Source organism: Lonchura striata, chromosome 11, assembly GCF_046129695.1.
Source record: "Lonchura striata isolate bLonStr1 chromosome 11, bLonStr1.mat, whole genome shotgun sequence".
Taxonomy (NCBI): Eukaryota; Metazoa; Chordata; class Aves; order Passeriformes; family Estrildidae; genus Lonchura; species Lonchura striata.
Window position 1 is genome coordinate 7,439,750 of NC_134613.1, and position 15,766 is coordinate 7,455,515.

The window sequence follows — 15,766 nt, forward strand, 5'->3', positions numbered from 1 at the left end:
TGTGCTCAGAACGCTTCAGTTTATTTAAAAAAGGAGGATCTGCTTTTCAGTAACGGAACAACCAGGATCATGCAAGTCTTGCACAAACACAAGGCAGGCAGAAGATGAAAGACAAAAGCTGCCCAACATGCAGGAGGAACTCAAGCAAACAAAGGTAAAAATTTGTGGTTTACAGTGGCTTAAAATAAACATTAAGCTTCAAAAGTAAACGTTACATTCCAAACAGTAAAAATTACTTAATTATTCCAGTGTTTGTGCCATCTCTCAGACGTTTAGTCTTGTACAAAAGTTGAAAGGAAGCCATAAAAAACTGTAAAGAACTATGCAAATGTATAAAACCCAGCTCAACAGGAGCATTTTAACATGAAAATTGAGGTCAGATCACATCTACTCTTCCTCCGAGCACTCTCCCTCTTCGGCAGGATCCAGTGGCAGGGGCCGAGTTCTGTAAGGAGCATTATTTCAGAAGAATTAGCAGAAACCAGCTCTGGTTTGAAAGGCTAACAGAGCCCTTTTCCCAAAGCCCATGTGACCCAAATGACCTAGGTTAGCCCCAGACAGCACCTTGGGGCATCAGGACTGACAGGGGCTACTTTATCTTGTGTTCTCTTCTCACCACCTTGTTTTTGCTTGGCCCAATAAACTCCAAATTAAAGGGATCAAAGTCTTCCTGTGCTACAGAAAACGTTTTCTGTTTCACCAACAGGTGGGATGCACTTAAAAGCCTTTGTCTGCTTGTCCTGCTGGACAGTTTGGGGCTGATTCTTATGGGCTCCCCCTGGCAGTTTGGGAATACCTATCTTTGCTGGGAAAATGGAGGTTCAACTCAGAATTCTTTATGGAAAACAGAGTGTCTGTAAGACAATATTTTATACTACTGCCTTTTTAGTCAGTAGTGCAGCCTACAGGTTAATCTCTGAGGTTCCAGCTTGGAAAAGCTATTCAATTCCTGGCACATGGAAATTTTTAGTGCTCTCCTAAGCTTTTCCAAAACTTCACTGTGCTGGCAAAGTTACGCCTGAGCAGTAAGAACTTGCCTCAACTACCAGTTACTCCACCCATTTCAGGAACCTCGACAAGGTGGCTGAAAACTTTGCTGAGAAACATAATTTCCATGAGGATACACAGGTCAGGAGACACACACTGTCAACTTGCCAGCACTCCCTTGCCCCTTCAAAGATGAACTGGAGTTTCACAGAGAACAAGTGATCCCAACTTGCTTCCCCCTGCCCCAATACGCACTCCAGGCCGCTGGTCCCAGGCGTGTCTCCGTCGGGGGCTCGGCTCTCCTTGGACTGGAGCTTCAGGAAGTCGCTGATGCCCCTTTGCCAGGCGGGCACCGGCCGGACACAGACCCGGTTCAGCCCCACGGGGCGCCGGTCTCCTGCGGGGAGCGCCGGGTCAGCCTCCGGAGGGAGCGGGGGAAAGGAGGGGAAAGAGAGGAGAGGGAGGGAGGAAAAGAGAGGGAAAGAGAGGGATGGAATGGAGGAGGGAGGGAGGAAAAGAGGGGGAAAAGAGAGGGATGGAACGAAGGAGGGAGAAAGGAGAGGAGGAGGAAGAAAGAGGGAGAGAGGGAGGGAAGAAAAGAAGAAGAAAGAGTGTAGTGAGGGAGAGAAGGGAAGGAGGGGAAAGGAGGGAAAAGGAGGGAAAAGGAGGGAAAAGGAGGGAAAAGGAGGGAAAAGGAGAGGCGAGGGAAGGCAAAGAAGGGGAGGAAAAGAAGGGGAGGAAAAGAAGGGGAGGCAAAGAAGGGGAGGAAAAGAAGAGGCGAGGGAAGGGAGGGAGGGAGGGAGGAAAGGGGCCGGGCTGTGCTCACCTCTCCGGCCGGGCAGCGATGGCCCCGCGCTGGCGCTGCCGGAGCCGCTGCCGGAGCCCAGCGCCTTGCGGGGAGCGCGGCCGACCAACACTGCAAAGGGAAGCGAGGGGACAGCAGGGTCAGCAGCGCCCGGGACCCCCTCAGCCCGCCCCGGCCCCTCGCGGCCCCGCACCCTTGCGGAAGGCGCGCCCGCGCTGGTCCGCCTTGGTCCGCGCCATCCCGGCCCGGCCCCGCCCCGGCCGCGCCCGCCAGTGCAGCGCGGGGCCGCCCCCGCCCGCTGCCCTGCCCGCTCTCCTTCCCGCTGGATTCAGGGCAGAGATTCCCTGGGAGAGGAGAGAGGCGCTGGCACTGAGCGTCTGTGGTGCCCCATCTCTGTGTTCAAGGCTATGCTGAACGGGGCTTGGGACAGCCTGCTCTAGCGGGAGGTGTCGCTGCCCGTGGCGCGGGGCTGGAGCGGGCTGGGATTTACGGTCCCGGGCATTCCCGGGCGGTGCCAAACCATTCCCGGGCTCCACAAACCGCTCCCGGAACGGTCGCTCCGCGGCCGCGTTCCCGGGGGAAGGGGAAGGAAGCGGAGGGTGCCGGGCGGTGCGGCGGCGTTTCCCGTCCCCCGCGGAAGATGGCGGCGCCCAGCGCGCTGCTGGCCTGGTGCGTCCAACACCTGCGCGGGGACTTCGGGCTGGACGTGGGCGAGGACGTGGTGAGGTGAGCGGGGCCGGGGCCGTGCGGGGCTCTCCTGCCCTCTGGCAGGGCCTCCTCGGTCCAGCACGGAGGAACACGGTGTGTCAGAGCAGCTGTCGGGCGTTTGCTCGGGGTTGTGGCTCAGGTGGAGATGTGGGGAGGGGAAATGGCGGGAGGGGGGATGTGGGGTGACAGAATACAGATTGCTCTTAGTTGGGAGGGATCTTAAAGGTCAAATCGTTCCGCCTCCTGCCATGGTCTTACCACGGTCTCCACAGAAACCTGATCCGAAAAGGGAAGATTAATGACACACCTGTGCGCTGAGACCTCGGAGCACCCGCCCCTCACCCATTTCTATCCACCCCGGCCCGCCGTAGGTACATCTTGTCCATCACGAACGAGGATGAGATCCGGGAGTACGTGGTTGACCTTGTTCAGGGCACCGAGGGGAAGAAGAGCTGGTTTGTGGAAGAGCTGCTGAGCAGGTGGAGGAAATCCGCCCAGCTGCCGTCCGAGCCCTTCCCCGCCTATCGGAAAAAGGACGGTGAGTGGTGCCGAGCTCTCAAATAAACTCGGTCATTGCCGTGACAAACAATTCCATGCCAGAATCCCTGTGTGGATCCCAATCCTGACTGTTGGGACAGTTCAAAGCCCATTTTCAGTCATGAAGTAGAGTCCAGGGATATCTTTTTTTCTGCTGGCATTAACCCAGCTCTCTCTGTGCTTGCTCACGCTCCCAGAGGCCTCGGAAGTGCTGCGGGGCGGGGACCAAGGGAAGAAGGGGAAGCGCAAAGGGCGGAACAAGCAGGAGACCCTGGCATACACCGAGCCCTGTGCTCACGGGGAGGAGGTGAAAACCCCACTGGACCTGGCCAAGGTGAGCGTGGGGGGCACGCCAGGGAGGCTGGGGGTCACTGGAAAGACTGGGAGCCTTGAGCCTGGGGAAAGAGGGTGTCAAACACTGGTAAAGATGTGATTGGAAAGTGGACATGAGTGTCTGGGACACGTCAGACTGGGTTGGCCAGGTGGGCACTGCTCAGGCCACAACTCAAGTCCTGGTGTCAGTTTTGGGCCCCTCACAAGAAAGGCAGTGAGGGGCTGGAGCGTGTCCAGAGAAAGGAAAAGAGCTGGGGAAGGGTCTGGAGCACCAGGAGTGGCTGAGGGAGCTGGGGAGGCTCAGGAGGAACCTTCTGGCCCTGCACAACTCCTGACAGGAGAGGACAGCTGGGTGGGGGTTGTCATCTGCTCTCAGGAAACAGAGGACAAGATGAGAGAAAATGGCCTCAAGCTGTGCCAGGGGAGGTTTAGGCTGGATATTAGGGAAAAAAAATTAATGGAAACCATGGTCAGATACTAGAATGGACTGTCTAGGACAGTGATGGAGTCACCATCCCTGGAGGGATTCAAAAAACCTGTGGATGTGGCACTTGGGGAGGGAGGAAGGGAGAGAAGGGAAGGAGGAAGAGGGAGGGGGAGAGAGTAGAAAGGAGTTATTGATGGGTCTCTGATCTTGGAGGGCTTTTCCAACCTAACCATTTCCATATTTTTTTGATATCCAGGCTGAGGAGAAAGGTTGTGTCTGTTTGTGTCTATAACTGGGAATAAAATAATCATCAGGTAGCAAATATGCCAGCATGGATTTCTCCCCCAGAAAGCCTGAGAGGAGAGAGCAGGTGAAGGAAGTTGAGGATGTAATTAGGAATAAAAGGGGTTTCTTTAAATCAGATATGAGGATGGGGAATTTAAACCACCAAGTGGTTAGAACATCCTTTCCTACTGTATTTAAATTATCTCAGTCACACCAATTAAAGCTTTAATTAACAACTGAAATACTTAAGAAAGAAACTGTGGAATAAGAACATAGAGACACTAAAACCTGAGAAATGCTGTAATTCCTGAGTAAGGAGTGGATCTTGAATTCATGTTTTTAAATTGAACTTTTTGGAGCAGGGAGGCTGCAAGAGCTGAAAGTATTTTAGAAGTGTTTATAGGATAAACCATAACATTTTTGAATTGGTGGGTTAAAAGTGGACAGTGATGTTCCATTTCTTTGTAGTTACCTTCTAACTTAATTAAAATTAAAAAAAAAAAAAAACAAAAAACCAAAAAACAAATGGCCACAAAATGGACCACAGGTCATGGGGTCTCACACTTTTATGAGTTTTGGCCCATTTGCATATTGGAGTTAATTGTTCAATTACAGCTCCAGCCCATGAAGTCCCATCCTGCTTGTTTTCTCTCTTTAGCTCACGTTGTTTATGCTCTTGGGTTTGCACTGGCTGTCCGTGGTTCCTCAGCTAGAGCAGGAATTGTTTTGTCTGTCTATTCTGTGAAGAGAGCCTACTATCTCCTAATATGGAGCCCAGACCCCCACACTAAAGCAGAATAGAGTCTGAAAAATAGAAAAGCTAAAGCTGAGGCATCAGGAGTAGCTGAGCTGCTGTTTGGAGCTGTTAAACAGGTGTGAGGCTGTGCAGAGCCTGAAAGCAGCACTCGCTGCCCGAATCCCACCAGCTCCAGCTGGCATGGGTGGCAAACTTCGAGTGCATCCTGGTGTCCTTGCTTTGTTTGGATTTCTTGGAGCTTTTCTGGCAGGCCTGAGCTTGTCTTTCCACTCGGTCTGGGGTCTGGTCCAAGTTTCATTCCAGTGAGGCAGAATAACACTTGTCTGAGCCTCCTGGCCTGCCCAGGGGTCAGTGCTGGCTCTCTGCTGCCTTTTCTGCACTGGGAGCACAGTTTGTTTGTTTATTTTTTTTCCTTCCCAGGCCCAGGAGAGCAGCAGCGGAGTCAGCAGCAGTAGCATTTCCTCTAAGAAGAAGCCCAAATATGTCAGCCTGTACACAAGGGAGGGGCAGGACAGGCTGGCCGTGCTCATCCCGGGCCGCCACGCCTGCGAGTGCCTGGGCCAGAAGCACAAACTCATCAACAACTGCCTGGAGTGCGGGCGCATTGTCTGTGAGCAGGAGGGCTCCGGGCCCTGCCTGTTCTGTGGGGCCCTGGTGAGTAACCAGGGAGTTACTGCAACTTACTGGGCGAGGGGCTGGAGAGGGGCTGGGAACACAAACCCTGTGAGGAACGACTGAGGCAGCTGCGGGTGCTCAGCCTGGAAAAAAGGAGACTCAGAGGTGACCTCATCACTCTGTACAGCTCCCTGAAAGGTGGCTGTAGTCCGGTGGGGTTGGTCTCTCTCTCCAGGAACTGACAGAACTAGAGGACACAGCCTTAAGCTGCACCAAGGGAAATATAGGCTGGATATTAGGAAAAAGTTTTTCATGGAAAGAGTGGTGAAATTCTGGAATGGCCTGCCCAGGGAGGTGGTGGAGTCACCATCTCTGGATGTGTTTAACAAAAGACTGGATATGGCACTTGATGCCATGGTTTATTTGAGGTGTTTATTTGAGGGCATGGGTTAGACTCAATTATCTTTAAAGTCTTTTCCAACCCAGTGATTCTGTGAATTCTGTGAATTCTTTGCTCTGCTTGGACCTGGAAAAGTTGGCTGAATTAGCCCTTCAGGAAAGAACCCGTTAGGAGGTTTCTCCCATAATTTACATGGCTTTGGAGCTTGTCTGGTTTCTGACAGTCTCCTGTGTGTCACTGCAGTGTCCAAAATCTCTGCAAGACTTCAGCCCCTGGTCATCTTGTCAGGAGCAGCGTCCTCCTTTTCCTTCAACACTTGCACACCTTTGGGATACCTGTTAACACTGAGATTCAGTTCAAAGGACACCCTTTGGAGAAAGGGGACAAGTTATTGATGGCAGAGGAGATTTTTCTTCATGTGAGAGGAAACTGTTAGTTGGGTAGAGCAAAATGTTTTAAAGTAGATTGGTTGCTATTTTGAAAAATCAGTTTAACTCCCAGTGGCCAAGAAGGGAGAGAAAAACTGTTAAGGATTGTGGTTCTGTCTGGGATGATTCTGAGCTCATCTCTTGTCCTTTGAGCTCAGTCAGCAACATGTCCACCCACAGAACAGGGAGAGACCAAACTCTACATTTCTTTTAGTAAAGAACAAGCTTCCAGGGTTCTCCCCACGTCAGTGGGGAAGAGAAGGAGGTGTGGATTGTCACTACCACTTTAAACAGCCTGAACTATTGTCCAGGGCTCTGAAACTGGTCAAGCTGTGACATCCTTCACATGTGATGTCCTTCCCAAGCCTTCATTTCCTTCTTTTTCTCAGGTGTGCACGAAAGAAGAACAGGACATTCTTCAGCGGGACTCCAACAAGAGCCAGAAGCTGCTGAAGAAGCTCATGGCAGGTCAGTAGGTATTGCATACCTGGAATAGAATGAATCCAAATGGTTTGTGTGCATTATTTCCTTCAGACTTCACTGATCCACTTGCCCTCATTGCTGCCCTTTGTCTGGCATTAAAAGGGTGGATTGGGAGTTGGCTCCTTGGTTCCTCCTGCAAGCCCTAGGCAGCATTCCCAGGCTTCAGCTGAGGTGGCAGTGGCAAGTGTCAAATGGCAGCGTGTAGTGTCCTTTCCCTGAGGCCCTAGGGCTGCTCATTTGGCATTCCAGAATCTCATGAACTGGATTGTTGTAGCAGTCCTTGAAAATTAGGATAAGTCTCCTGTGGAATGTGTGCTGTGGAAGATAAAGTGCTCCTGTCTGATTTGCTGGGCTTAGAGAGGTGGTGGTTAATATTTTCTAATGGCTCTTCTTGTCTCACACTTACCTTGGGAGCTAGAAATAGGAACAGAGCCAAGGAAAGCAAGAGGAAATGCTACCCAGTATCCCAGTGAAGACCTGTACATTGTGGGGATGTTTGTCTGAATTTAGCTGAACTACAGCCAAGGTCGTGGTGTTCTTGGTTGGAAAATACACTTTGCTGAGGAACTGGGGAAATATTTACTCCAGATCTGGTTTCTCCTTAAAGCTGTGGAGATGGTGGGAGGATGGAAGTCCTTGAGAGCACCAGCCAATCTGTTCTATCTTTCCAATACAGATGTTATCTCTTTCCCTCCTGCCCCTGCCAGCTCTTGTTTTGTTATCTGTGTAGGTAAAAGCTGGAATGTGGTTTGCTGTTTGTTTTGGGAGCAAAAATTGTGGATCAGCAACTAAAGGGAAATGCAGACAATTATTTTCCTGAAATGAAGGCATTTCCCAGTGTGGTGAAATGCACTGCTTTGTTCCATCATGGCCTGGGTTCAAAATCTTTTTTGTGGCATTTTATGGTTGTTCCCTGTTGGTTGGATGGGTTTGGGCCCCTTGCCAGGAGGGGTAAGAAGGAAGAGCATTTGCTGGGAATAGATTTCTCCACCTCTGGAAATAGCTGGTTTGGGAGTCTGATGTGGTGTGTCAGAACAGGATATTGTTTGTGGGAGACACAAACAGCAGTAGAAGGCTCTGGGTCTCCCTGGAATCTGTCCTGGGCAAGAGGCTCTTTGTGGGGATAACAACATATGGGAAGGGTTTGGCTTTTAGGAGGGATCTCCTAAAAAGCTGGGGTTGTTACTGAAGAAGAAAAGTCTCCAGACCTTAGAGCTGCTCCCAGTGCTTAGAGGACTTATGAAAAGGAGGGAGAGGGACTACTTAAATGGCAGATAGTGATAGTACAAGAAGGAATGGTTTTAAAACTAAAAGACGAGAAATTTAGATTGGATTTTGGAAAAGAAATCCTACTCCATGAGGGTGGTGAGGCTCTGGCACAGGTTTTCCAAAGAAGCTGTGGCTGTCCTATCTCTGCAAGTGTTCCTGGCCAGGTTGGATGGGGCTTGGAGCACCCTGGGATAGTGGAAAGTGTCCTTGGTGTTCCACCATGGCAAAGAGTGGAAGGAGATGAGCTTTAAGGTCCTTTTCAACCCAAACCATTCCATGATTCTATGGCCTGAGACCTGTGGTTGGTGATGGGAGGAATTTTGACTGCCCAAATTGTTAGGGAAGGGTGAAGGAAAACCAAAGGCCAGGAGCTTCTCCTTAAGCTCTACCCAGACTTTATCACAGTGATATTTAAGTGATTCCTCCTCTTTCGAGGAAGGAGTCTTTGAAATGGGCTTGAGGGAAAATTGTGGCTTCAACCTCCCCGGAAAGATGCTGATCTTGCTGCAAAGCTTTACTTTTAGCTCCTGGCACGGCATTTAGTTTAGGGGGCGTTTCTGCAGCCTGGCCTGCCCAAATGGCTTTAACACACTGAATGCTGAGCTGTGGTTTGTTTTGTGTCTCAGGTGTTGAAAGTTCAGGGAATTTGGATGCCATAAGCAAAGGCTTGCTGCCCCAGCAGGAAGCAAGACTCAAATCAGGCCTGGAGATGGCTGTGAAGCACAAAGACAAGCTGTTGGAATTTGACAGGACAAGGTAAGATACTAAGTGGGAGACTGTCATGAATAGCATAAATGATGTGGCAGGTGAGGTGCCTTCAGCAGAAATGTTGGGAATTCTTTCTAAAACCCAGACTGCAGCCACTGACACCTTAACTATGGCATTTGGTGGGACAGGAGTGAGTCTCTGGAATAGATCCCTTTTGGGTGCCCCTGCTTTTTGTCCCTGACAGTCCAGCTCCCCAGAGAGACGGGAAAGAGCAGGTTGGAGGGTGGGTTTGAGGCTCTGCTGTGGTCTCACTGTGCTCATCTTCTTTCTCAGCGTGCGTCGGACCCAGGTCATTGATGATGAGTCGGATTACTTTGCCACGGACTCCAACCAGTGGCTCTCCAAGCAGGAGAGGGAGGCGCTCCAGAAGAGGGAGCAGGAGCTGCGGGAGCTGCGCCACGCCTCTCGGCTGGCCAAGAAAATCACCATCGACTTCGCTGGCAGGCAGATCTTGGAGGAAGACAACAACATGGCTGAGTACCACAGCAAGTGAGTGAGGGCTGGCAGCGTGCCCGAGAACAAGGAGGTGCAAATCCTTATGGAGAGTGGTCTGACATGCCTGTTAAAGCTGCCTGGGAAAGAGGTGTTTCAGAAGGCCTGTCTCAACAGAACCACTTCAGCTCAAAGTCTCACCAAGCTGAGTTTCTGCACTAGAGAGCAGTGACTGCTCAAACAAAGTCATTTAGGTGGGGGGAATGGGGCAAAAATACTTTGAGTCAGAGTGTGTGGGGAGAAGGGAGGTGTTCCCAGGGGAAGCAGGGGATGTTCATCCCTCTCATTTGTGCTTGCAGACTAGATGAGACCATTGCAGCCATGAGCTGTGGTGCACTGAGCGAGCCAGCCGGGAGCCCTGGGGCAGAGATGACACCAAACTCTGGGGTTTTGGTGAATCCCCGTCTCCTCCAGCCTGCTCCTTTGGTCAGTGCGGCTTCCATGGTTTATTCCAGAGTAGTGACTCATTTTGGGGAGTTGAGCTTGAGAATTGTCAATTGCAGCACATCTATAGAAGGGGATCTTTTGGGGAAAAGATCACAGGATGGTTTGAGTTGAAAGGGACTTTAAAGATAGTCTCATTCCATCTCCTGCCATGGACAGGGACACCTTTCACCAGACCAGGTTGCCCTGTCCAACCTGGCCAAGAACACTTTCTGAGATGGGGCGACTTCTCTAGACAACCTGTTTCAGCATCTCAGAGCTCTCACAGTAAAGAATTTCTCCTTAATATCCAATTGACTCTATCCTCTGCCAGTGGGAAGACATTCCCCCTGTTTCCCTTGTTTCTCACCCCCTCTTTCCTTCCCTGTGTCCCTCACTGGCTATCTCAGTTTGGGATAGAGAAGGTTTGACAATGCCCTGTTCCTGGTGGGTTGGTTTACTGGAGTTTTAGCATCCTACCTCCTTTTCAGGCATGCAGAAGAGTTTCTGAGAGTCAGCCTAAGCTTTCACCTCTATTTTTTGAGGTCTTTTCTGCCAGATTCCCATTTTCCAAAGAGCATAAGGGTAATGAAGGAAAACTTCAGATAGGATTTGCATTGATTTGCACACATTACTCCTGGAGAGGTGCTAACCTTTTTCCTGTTTCTTTTGAACACTTTCAAGTGGGTGGACCAAACTGGTTTGCTCCCACAAAGGAAAATTATTCATTCCACGGAGGCTGGAAGTGAGTCTGGCTCGGAGCGGAACCGGCTGCGGATTCAGGACCGAGAGCTGCAGGAGATCTCGGATGATGGTTGGTGCCTCAGCCTGCACCAACCTTGGGCTTCTTTGCTCGTGAGAGGAATCAAAAGGTGAAGGTATCCCAGGCAGCTCCTGCTCCACAGGGGAGGTGGGAAGTTGTGTTCCTCAAAGGATCTCTGTGGAGCCATGGGCCCTGTGCATTGACTGATACCTGTGATAGCTCCAGGTGTGGAAGCTGTGCTCCCTCGTCCCATGGGTTGATGGGTTGAGGAGCTGGAGAATAATTTTTTTTGGGGGGGTAGTACTCAACCTGTAAGGGACAAGTTTCTTCACAGTGTGTGAGTGTTGTTATTGGACACGAAATGAGTATGCAGAAGCTTGGTAAGTTCAAAAGAGAAAAAGAGTTAATTTTATTTCTGACTTCGTAATATATAGAGTTCTAAAGTGACAGTGGATTGGAGGATGAAATTGTCACCTCTTTAACCACACTGGTCAAACCAACAGTCCATCAATTCTCTCCTCCCACAAAGAAGAATGTAGAACAATCATTATTTACATGAACAGTGTGTGAGAACTCTAGTACACATATGTAAACATCAGAAGGCATAGAAAACTTCTAAAAGAACTTTAAAACTTTTAAAAGAACTATGAAAGAAAACACTTTTAAAAATCAGGATAACAGGTGAGTGGAGAGAGAGGCTGAGATTTCACTGCTACAGTTGGGGCGTTCCTGTGTGGAATTTGAAAAGCAAATAAGGTAATCACTTGAAATATGTTCTTCTGGGTTTTTGTTCAGCATAAAGGAGGCAACAGTGGCACCAGGCTTTGTTTAAAAGAAACCCAACCCTTGCCACTACCTTTCCCGCTCCAGGCTGGGAATTGGGTTACAAAAAGGAGCTGGTACTATTAATAACGAACAAAGAATCTTCTTTAGCCTTTTTTTCCCTTCACCACATTTCTCATTTTGGAGGCCAAAGCTTTTTCACTTCCCAAACTAAGGCTGCTTTAATTCTTAATGTGCCAGGATTTTTCATCTAAGTGTTTTGGGGATGCTCCAGCCACTCTGGTACAGCTGCAGAATTCCAGGATCTCCAGACAACTGTTCCATGCAGAGACCTGCTCCCTTATTTCTCCCTTGATTGTTCTGTGTGACTTTGGGAGCTTGTAAGGGACTTCTGTGGGCAGATTGTCCTGTCTGTGTTCTGCTGGTCCTGCTGGGGATTGATGTCCTCCTAAGCCCTGAGGACATGCTGTGCTTTATTTGTGACATTATTTTTTGCCTATGTCGGCTTTTCTTTGTGGTCCTGACACATTGGTCGAGTTGGGATAATCAGGACAAAGCTTAGCAGCAGGAATTGACTGTGTTTGAATGAAAATGTGGGTGATTTCTGCTGAAGTTTTAGTGCTACATTTTCCTCTGTTCTTTAGAGTGGAGGGCAGGACCTGGTACACATCTCATCGAGGGAGGTTATGGATTGCAGCTACTGCTAAAAGACCTTCCCCTCAGGAAATCTCAGAACTGGAAGCCACCTACAGAATGCTGTTCCGGAAAGGTGAACTCTTTTCCTTGGTTCTTGGAGTGATTTGGTACATGGAGCCATGTAATGAGCAATGCCAGAAATCTCTCTTTGCTGAGTAGGGAATGCTATATATAAAATTAGATTTCCCAGCCCTAGTCCTTCATGAGGAAGATCCTGACCTGGAAAAGGCATAAAAAAAGTGTTAAAATTGCTGTATGTGATTTTTGTGTCTCAAAAAGTAGAGGTGCCCGGAGGAGAGAGGGAAGGGCACTTGGGGATTGGAAGACCCCACCTGTGTGTGGGAATATGGGCTCCCTGAAGACATGTTTCTTTTGCTGCAGATGTGGAATTTCCAAGTGATTATCCCTCAGGATGCCTCCTGGGCTGTGTGGACGTGACTGATTGTTTATCACAAGAGCAATTTCAGGAGCAGGTGAGTACAGAGTACAGAAATGAACCTTTCCACGCTTGCATTAACCAGCAGGTTTTTAAAGGTGGAACTTGCCTCTGGAGAAGACATTGAGTAGAAATTTTAGATTGTGTTGAGAAGACACAAGTTACTGCAGGGATTTATGTGGCAGGGGACATGAGGGAGCCTGGCAATTCAGGACAGCATGGAAACATGGACATCTCTGCCCCAGTGGTGGTGCTGTGCCTTGGGAACCTTGTCCAGTGGTGCCAGTGGCACTGACTGCCCTGGTATAGGAGAGGGTGGCTTGGCCTATGCAGAGGGATCATGGTCCAGAGCTGCTGGATCTGCCTGGTGCTTCTTACAGGAGCTGGAGGTCACAGTGGCCTCACTGGTGATGTCACACAGACCTAACTGGTGAGTGTTGTGCCCTGTTTGGGGCACTGAGTGACCTGGAGACGGAGCCATGGAAAGGTGAGCTCTTTCCCACCAGGGAGGATGGACAGGAGAGCCACAGGACTACCTATAGTGAAGCAAGGCTGGAATCAGTAGTCTTTTAAGAAATCTCAACCCATAAAAGTTAATGGGTGATGATGATGTGTGTCCAGATTTGCTGAGAGCGTTGGCAGGTGGCCTCGTGAGGCCACTCTTAGCTTGGGATGGTTATGGAAACCAGGAGAGGACTCTTTGTAACTGTTGCACCCGTGGTTAGAAAGGGAAGGAAGGAGATCTGGACACTTCAGGCCAGTCAGCTTCACCTTGGTCTCTGGGAACTACGTAGAGAGATTGCTTTTTGGGCAGTTTTGGGCACGTGGAGGAAGAGGATATGAGGAATAGCAAGTGTGGACTTACCTAAGAATAAACTCATGCTTTACTAACCTGATTACCTTTTTGGATCCAATAGGTAGAGTGGAGAGTATCTATTAGCCTGCTGTCCTGGAGTAGGCATGAATCCCAGAGGAGTCGTAACCAGTAGAAACCAGTAACTCTATGCATTGGTTAAACCACATCTAGAATACTTGGGTCACCGTGAAATTATTGGTAAATTGGAGCAAATCCCATGGAGACCACCAGGGAAGTTAGGGGCTGGGGCTCTGTGAGGAGAGGCAGGAGACACAGAGATCTTCCACTTCCTGCAAGGAGATTGCTGGGAGACAGAGCCAGGCTCTGTGCTGACCTACATGGCAGGAGGGTCGTAAATTGAAAGGGGAGGGTTCAGTGTGGCTTAAGGAAACTAATTACCATAAGGATGGCCCAGCAGTGGGGCAGGCATTGCCCAAGGGGTTGAGCAGTCTTCACCTGGGAAAATTTTCAAGACCCAAGAGGACAAAGCCGTGGGCAGCTTCACCTGAATTCAGTGTTGGCCCTACTTTGGGTGGGAGGTTGGACTAGAGACCTTCTGAGACCCGAGTCTGATGCTGTGACCGATTCCATGCTCCCAAAATCCAGAGCAGGAGCTTTCCTAGGGACGTACAAAACCTGCACTTAGCACCAAGCACAGCATGGCTACTCCTAATCCCATTTCATCCCTGTTCACTCCACTGCCCCTTGTGCATGTCAGGTTTGAATCACCAAACATTTGTAGGGCTTGGTAGTGAACCACGACCATCTTGTGATGGAATAGATGTTTTCCTTGGGAAGGAATCCACCAGGATGGTCTTGCTGTGAAAAACTGGAGAGGCAGCAGGAGATGGGGCTGTTTTTCAGGAAGTGCTCCTCTGGCTTTCCCAAACCCTGTGAGGTTTTTACCTGGGAGAGATGCCTGGAAAGACAGGGATGAGGTTGTGTCTCTTAATCACAGGAGGAAGGCAGAGAAGTTAGAGTATGAGCAGCAGAGGGAGCTTTTGGACTGGAATACCATGAAACCTACAGGAATATTTGGCTTTGTATGGGAACAAGTCTTGGGAGAGAGAGAGGAAGGGGCACCGAGGTCATTGTAGGGATTTTCTTTTGTAGCATCCACTAATTTGCAGATTGGGCTTCAGTGCAGGTTCCTGTCCATCTGCTGCTGTTTGTAGCAGTGGTGGAAAACTAGATCTTGGTCTCTTACAAGTACTTTTCTGTTTGTCACAATCCCTCCTCTTCCTTTGTGGATGTATTGTTCAGGCATTGGTAGAATGGCTGTGGCAGCATCTCTGATCTGGGAATTGTGCTGCAGGTAACTAGCATGAATCTTCCCATGGAGGACCTACACAATTAACCACATTATCTGGAAATCCCTCCCAGTTTGTGGGCACTGCTTGGCTGCAGAGGGACTGGAGGCAGAGCAGGAGCATTCCTGTATATTCCTGTATTCCAGGAGCACCATTATCCAACCTGTTAGTGACAGATTTCCCTTTCTCCTCAATGCAGTGGCATTTCCTGGGTTGCATTTCTCTGGCTTTTTGCTGCTCCTGTATTGCAAACTACTGATAATCCTTAATTTTCTGCCTTTCTATGGTGATTTTGGCTGTTTTTCCCGGGATTCCTTTAAGCAGCAGTAATTTCCCTCGCTTGTGGGCTAAAATCCAGAGATGTGGGCCTTTCTGCTGTTGCTTTCTGAGGAAATGTCTGGTTTTTGGGCTTTCAGGAGCAGCAAGTGCATCTGAAGGAAGCTGAACTGAATTTAATTGCAATTGTCAGCAATATGACAAAGTGTGCAGCACCAGCTCAGAAATCTGAGTTGGGTCTCGCCAGGAGTAAGAAATTCCTGTTGCTCACGTGGGTGTTTCAGCCTGGGTTCATCAGCAGGGTCAGCACTGTGATCCAGCCATTTCCCAGTGTGCAAAGATTCCTTGTAGCTCTGGGAGAAAGGCAAGGAACATGATGCTTTTTCAGCACTTAGGGCGTGCAGAAACATTGGGTATTTTCAGGGAATGTGTGAGCAGGCAAGGGGAGGTGATGCAGAGCAGAGACCTCTCGGGGATTGAGCTCTCGTGGAGCTTTTCCAGGCACTGTGCTTTGACTCACACCTCTCCTCCTCACCACCTCCTGTTTGAGGCTCCTGCATGTTCCAGAAGAAATCATTTCACAAGTGCAGGGCGAGCCTCGCTTGCAGGTTATACCAACCTCTCGAGGATGAAATAGTTCCTGGCTTGCTCTTGGTGTTTTGATGGTGATCCAGTGTTTCTTGGCAGCCACAGAAGTTTGGTTTGACTCTTGTGACTATTTGTTCCCATAGGCAAGGGAGATTCTTCCTGGTCTTAGGTCTGTTTTTCTTTGCCCTGGGGGTATTCACCTGGAGAAGAGAAGGCTCCAAGGAGGCCTTAGAGTCCCCTCCAGTGCCTAAAGAAGCTCCAGGAGAGCTGGAGAGCAACTGGGGACAAGGAGTGCCAAGGCATGGGGAGATGGCTTCCCATTGCCAGAGGGCAGGGTTAAA

At 49.7% G+C, this 15,766-nt stretch overlaps 2 protein-coding genes across 2 annotated transcripts in view; one reads left to right on the forward strand and one right to left on the reverse strand.

The window, feature by feature from the left end:
• Positions 1-2,038, reverse strand: PCLAF (PCNA clamp associated factor). Its single transcript, XM_021554200.2, has 4 exons — positions 1,986-2,038; positions 1,814-1,903; positions 1,243-1,384; positions 1-445 (listed from the first exon to the last, which is right to left on the reverse strand). Exons 1-4 carry the CDS (start codon positions 2,029-2,031, stop codon positions 388-390), a joined length of 336 nt encoding a protein of 111 aa, XP_021409875.1. The 5' UTR covers positions 2,032-2,038; the 3' UTR covers positions 1-387.
• A 350-nt stretch (positions 2,039-2,388) lies between these two features.
• The window catches only part of TRIP4 (thyroid hormone receptor interactor 4), a 28,219-nt gene continuing 14,841 nt past the window's right edge, over positions 2,389-15,766 (forward strand). Inside the window, exons 1-11 of the mRNA XM_021554199.2 lie at positions 2,389-2,518; positions 2,872-3,038; positions 3,235-3,371; positions 5,260-5,493; positions 6,672-6,750; positions 8,661-8,790; positions 9,076-9,291; positions 9,594-9,720; positions 10,402-10,589; positions 11,908-12,032; positions 12,341-12,432. Of these exons, the coding sequence (XP_021409874.2) occupies positions 2,433-2,518; positions 2,872-3,038; positions 3,235-3,371; positions 5,260-5,493; positions 6,672-6,750; positions 8,661-8,790; positions 9,076-9,291; positions 9,594-9,720; positions 10,402-10,589; positions 11,908-12,032; positions 12,341-12,432 (1,581 nt within the window). The 5' untranslated portion in view covers positions 2,389-2,432. The remainder of the gene's footprint in view (positions 2,519-2,871; positions 3,039-3,234; positions 3,372-5,259; positions 5,494-6,671; positions 6,751-8,660; positions 8,791-9,075; positions 9,292-9,593; positions 9,721-10,401; positions 10,590-11,907; positions 12,033-12,340; positions 12,433-15,766) is intronic.